Source organism: Prosopis cineraria, unplaced genomic scaffold, assembly GCF_029017545.1.
Source record: "Prosopis cineraria cultivar Desert tree isolate PC_DT_omini unplaced genomic scaffold, ASM2901754v1 PC2, whole genome shotgun sequence".
Lineage (NCBI taxonomy): Eukaryota > Viridiplantae > Streptophyta > Magnoliopsida > Fabales > Fabaceae > Prosopis > Prosopis cineraria.
Window position 1 is genome coordinate 48,567,532 of NW_026555333.1, and position 6,000 is coordinate 48,573,531.

The window sequence follows — 6,000 nt, forward strand, 5'->3', positions numbered from 1 at the left end:
CCGTTAGCTCTACCATTTGCCATTTTCTTAAGAGCTTCCTTTACCTCCTTATCACGTATTTTTCGATAGAATGACAAATTTTGTTCTCCTTCACCAGTTACTAAATCCTCCAAGTTACTAGATGAATCCTCTCCATCATTGAAAAGTTTAGAAAAATAAGTCTCCCATCTATTTTTAATTTCATCATCTGTAACTAAAATTCTTCCCTCTTCATCCTTAATACACCTTACCTGTTCTAGATCTCTTGATTTTCTTTCCCTACTCTTGGCAATCTTATAAATATTTTGCTCTCCTTCCTTCGTCTCAAGGTTCTTATAAAATTCTTCAAAAGCTTTGGAACGAGCTTCACCCACAGCTCTCTTAGTTTCCTTCTTAGCCATACGGTACCTCTCCCAATTTTCCTCATTGTTACACAAATGTATGGCTTTAAAACAGTTCTTCTTATACTTGATTTTGTCCTGTACACTATTATTCCACCACCAAGACTCCTTATCTCTCGGACCAGAACCTTTCGATTCTCCCAAAACTACTTTTGCAACCTCCCGTATCTTTTTAGCCATATCCTCCCATATGATGTTAGCACTTCCCTGAGAATCCCAAATTCCTTTATCCAAAAGATTTTGCTTGAAAATATCTTGCTTCTCACCTTTTAATTGCCACCACCTAATCCTTGGTGTTACTACTTGTCGACGTTTTTGGATTTTACTCATAATACACACATCAAGGACTAGGACCCTGTGTTGTGTCGTTACAGCATCTCCAGGGATCACCTTACAATTTTTACAAAGTTTTCTATCTGTGTTCCTAACCAAAAGAAAATCAATCTGCGACCTTGAGGCTCCACTTTTGTAAGTGATGAGATGCTCATCTCTCTTCTTGAAACAAGTGTTGGCAATTTTAAAATCATATGCCAATGAGAAATCAAGAAGAGTTTGCCCTTCATTGTTTAGCTCTCCAAAACCAAAACCACCATGCACCCTCGCATACTGACCAGCTTCCCTCCCGACATGCGCATTAAAGTCTCCTCCAATAAAAATCTTTTCACTCTGTGGTATGTGTCGAATCAACCCCTCCAGATCCTCCCAAAATAATTCCTTAAGACTGGCTTCTGTCCCGACTTGCGGCGCATAAGCGCTAACAATATTAACAGTCTCACGTCCAATTATCATTTTTAAAGAAATAATTCTGTCTCCAATTCTGCTAACTTCTACAACGTTCTTCTTCCACTCCTTATCTATAATGATGCCTACTCCATTGCGTGCACTTACTTTTCCTGTATACCAAAGTTTGAAACCTTGAATATCCTTAGCTCTTTCTCCACGCCATTTTGTTTCTTGCAAGCAAAGGATATTGATTTTCCTTTGAATCATATCCCCTACAACCTCTACAGATTTACAATTTAATGTCCCAACATTCCAAGTTCCCTCAGTACCTTCCTTCAACAAAATGGTATTGTTCATAGAAGCACATGTGCTCATAGCCCCTAACAAAATGGGATTGCTGAAAGAAAAAACCATCATATCCTAAATGTTGCCAAAGCTCTCCTCATCACTCATAATGTGCCAAAATTTTATTGGGGCGATGCTATTCTTATTGCCACCCACCTCATCAATAGAATGCCTAACTGTATACTATCGTTCCAATCTCCTCTTGTCCTCCATACCACTCAGTCTAACCCTTACCTTGAAAATAATCTTCCCTTGTGAGTCTTTAGGTGCACTTTGTTTGTTCACATTCATCACAGTAATAAGCTCAATCCTTGTGCCATCAAATGTATTTTCCTTGGATATTCTACCTCTCAAAAAGGCTGTAAATGCCATAACCCTATTACTGAAAAAGTCTTTGTTAGTTGTGACGTCACCTTTCATGAAGAAGAGTCCTTTTATCCCAAGTCTCCAACTTAGGGGGAGAGTTTGAGTGAATTAGAGCCCATGGAAGAAACCTTGTTGCCCTCTCTGTCTTGCCAATCTGAAATGGAACTACTCTATGATCCACCGTTTGAACTTCCCTTTGAGCCAACATTTGAACTTGAATCTAACCCTGAACTACCACCTAAGAGTGTTCCTAAGACAAAAGAAGATCAATCTAAAGGGGAGAAAACAAACACTTTAACAATACTACATTTGGAAGAAAGCATCAAGGAATAAGACTCAAGTTCTTGAAACACCCTATGAATCTGAACCGATGACAATCCCTGAATCTACAGAAAAAGTTATTGAGAATGATGGTCAGCTAGATGAGATAGAAGAAGATCTCCCTATTGCATTGAGGAAGAAGCCCAGATGTTGCACCAAACATCCAATTGAATGGTTTGTATCCTACAAAGCCTTATGACCATGTTATTTAGCCTTTTTGACTAATCTGGCTAGCATAAAAATTCCAACATGTATGGAAGAGGCCTTGAAGATCCCAGAATGGAAATAAGCTGTTAGGGAAGAAATGGATGCTCTTAGGCTAAACTGTACATGGGAAGAGGCAAAAGTACTGCAAGGAAAGAAGGCTGTAGGATGCAAGTGGGTGTTCACTGTTAAATGCAAAGCAAATGGTATGGTTGAAAAATTCGAAGCCCGTCTTGTTGCAAAAGGCTTCTCTCAAATCTATGGGACAGATTATATAAAGACATTTGTACCCGTAGCCAAGCTGAATATAGTAAGAATTCTAATCTCTTTAGCTGCTAATCTCGACTGGCCCCTATATCAGCTAGATATGAAGAATGCTTTCCTTAATGGAGATTTAAAGGAGGTATATATGAAACTACCACTTGGATTCCCCACTACAAGGAATCTGGTGTGTAAACTGAAGAAGTTTTTGTATGGATTGAAACAGTTACCACGTGCTTGGCTTGAAAGGTTCACACAAGTGCTTACAAGAGAAGGGTTTTGTCCAAGGCTAAAGTGATCATACTTTGTTCTTCAAACATAGGGGAACAAAGACAACCATTCTGAGTGTATATGTGGATGATATTGTTCTTACAGGAGATGATCATGAAGAAATGGAGAAAATAAAGAAGTCACTAGCCAAAGCTGTCCAGGTGAAAGATTTGGGAGAAATGAAATACTTCTTGGGTATAGAGGTAGCACAATCCAAGAAAGGGATATATATATATATCTCGAAGGAAGTATATTCTAGACCTTTTAAAAGCAACAAGAATGTTGGGGTGTAAATCTAGCACAACTCCTATAGAAACCACAACAAAGAAGAAGAAGAAGAAGAAAGATGACAGAGATAAGGAAGAAGATGAGGAGGAGGAAGAGGAGGAAGAAGAAAATGACGGAAAAGATGTTGGCAAAGGGAGATACCAAAGACTAGTTGGGAAATTTATCTATCTTTCCCATACTAGACCAGACATTGCTTTTGCAGTTAGCATAGCAAGTCAACATTCACATGCTTGAAAAGAAAAGCATCTCAAAGCAGTCTATAAGATCATACAGTACTTGAAAGGCACACTTGGTAAAGAAATACTATACTAGAAGACAAAAAGAAAAATGTGGAAATCTTTACTGATGCAGATTGGGCAGGTGCACATGGTGATAGGAGGTGTATGTCAGAATATTGCACATATGTGTGGGGTAACCTTGTAACTTGGAGAAGCAAGAAGCAGAACGTAGTTGCAAGGAGTATTGCGGAGGCAGAGTTTAAAGCTGTGGCTCATGGCATATGTAAAGTAATATGGGTAAAAAGGATATTAGAAGAGCTGAAGATGAAGATAGAATTTCCCATGAGCTTATATACCGATAGCAAAGCTGCTATAGACATCTCGCACAATCCAGTGCAACATCATAGGACTAAACATGTAGAAGTGGATAAACACTTTATTAAAGAAAAGATTGAAGGGGGTCTTATAGCACTCACACATATGCCCACACGGGATCAAACGGCAGACATCTTTACTAAGGGACTGTACAAAGAAGTTTTTGAGAAGTTTGTTGACAAGTTGGATATGGTCAACATATACAGTCCAACTTGAGGGGGAGTATGGAAAAACCCGATAATTACTGCCTCTCTTTTTCACTCTGATTTCTACTTGATTGTAATCCCCAATTACCTGCTTTTCGACTGTTAGAATTAGATTTAATTGTCTGATTATTATTTGCTGATTTATTGGCTTGGATTAGGCAATTATATTTTCTTTACAGCTGTTTGTCCTTGTATAAATAGTGAATCACTGTGATGAATGAAAATATAGTATTTTACACCAAAAATCGTCTCTTTTCTCACAGAAACTTATATAGATTGCAAAGCTACATAGTTCAAACTTCTTTTGACTTGTGTTTAGCTCTGGTCAGTTTTTGTTTTATGTATACTTGACAAACTTGGTAACTAAACAAATCCTGTTTTCTGACAGTGTTTTCCTCTAAACATTTTTCTTTCTCCCGAGTAACCTAGATTTTATCATTATTAGACTATCGGTACGTGAACATGATGAGCATTCAGCTTCTTATCAAGGATGGTTTCGATGTGGCCCATGGGACTTTGGCATGATAATCCCATGACTCGTTGCAAATTCCTATGAACTTTTTCAACTGCTGTCATCTGATGTTGAGGCTATTTCAAATTGCAAGTTGCTGGTTTCGTATATTTCCTGCTATCTGCTATTCAAGATTTTTTATATGATTGCGTGGTGCAGGTTCATGACGAAGTCATACTTGAAGGGCCAACAGAATCAGCTGAGATTGCAAAGGCTATAGTTGTTGACTGCATGTCCAAACCCTTTGATGGCAAGAATATTCTTCAAGTTGACCTCGCTGTTGATGCAAAGTGTGCTCAAAACTGGTACTCTGCAAAATAGAAATTTGGTCTGAGTTCTTAAGGTATGAAGGCCATACATTGGTTTAGAAGGGGCTTATTTTGCCCCATCGTGCCGCTGCTATTAGTGGATCTGGGGAATGTTTCCTCTCATTTTCCTCTCACCTTCGCTCCATAATTCGTCAATTGGGTCTGTGATTGCAATCAAAGATGCTTTCGCTTGGGTCTCTGTTTGGTCGGGAGAGTAAGAGGTTTTGGACGTTCTGGGTTGCGGTTCCAATTTGAAGGTTTGTGAATATTAAACGTCCATAGCAAGAAGCAGAGTACTTATTTTGTAAGTTACATGTTATTTGCTTCATGTAGCTATTTGATTTTCGGCTCGTTGCAGATTGTATTCTACATGTATATAAATCAAATACGGTGACCATGTCAATCTCACTTCCAAATGGCTATGTCTAGTTCTTAGTTGTTGGTTATAGCTCCGTGTCTGAATAAATTACTTGAGGCTTAAATCTCTCTCTCTCTCTCTCTTTCTCTCTCTACATAAATGATCTATTTGTTCTTGGATTAAAGTTTGGCGGGGAAAAAACACATTCTTTTAATAAAAGAAAATCAGACTTTTGTTCTTTGGAAAAATTGTACCAGCCGTGCAGACATGGAGACGTAATGACTTGTTTTCCTATTTTCACCAGTAAATTAAATCAAACAATGTTAATTGTGATTTAATTATCTGTTAGCACCCATTCTCTGTCAGTTCCAGACCTAGCCTCATCAAATTCGAGTCTCAAACCATAGATACAGTAGCAACAGGGGCAATCTAGACCAGGGGAGAGGGAAACAGATTATAGGGAAGGAATGAACTTTATCTCAGTTCCAGGCCTAGCCTAATCAAATTGCTTGAGAACCGCTCTAAATCGCTTCTAGACCCTTGGAGCTGCTCTCTTTGCATTCGACCTCTCTGACTTGCCGCTTGACTTGAGGGACTCGGCAAAATGACCTAACTAATATTGTTTTGATTAAAATGCCCCTATTGTAGAAAGCTATTTTCGGCGCTGGTCGTATGGCCTTCATCGTCTGACACCGAACATCAGCAAAAAGGCAGTCCTTATCCATGATGACCCCCATTCTGTCTGACCTCTTATCTAGAGGCCATATCTGTAATGGAGGCATCCTATTTGCAACTCTTATTTGATCTTGCTTTGTTTTTACTCTTTTTGACCCAAAACCACTCTCAAAGGTCCTAAACCCATCCTT

The 6,000-nt window shown here is 38.8% G+C and overlaps 1 protein-coding gene across 5 annotated transcripts in view; it reads left to right on the forward strand.

Annotated features, from left to right (window-relative positions):
- LOC129302407 (DNA polymerase I A, chloroplastic/mitochondrial) overlaps positions 1-5,224 on the forward strand; it is a 40,887-nt gene extending 35,663 nt beyond the window's left edge. For all 5 annotated transcript variants that reach the window (XM_054941274.1, XM_054941275.1, XM_054941272.1 and 2 more), the window contains one exon: positions 4,628-5,224. In XM_054941274.1, the coding sequence (XP_054797249.1) occupies positions 4,628-4,688 (61 nt within the window). In that variant the 3' untranslated portion in view covers positions 4,689-5,224. The remainder of the gene's footprint in view (positions 1-4,627) is intronic.
- The last annotated feature ends 776 nt before the right edge of the window (positions 5,225-6,000 follow it).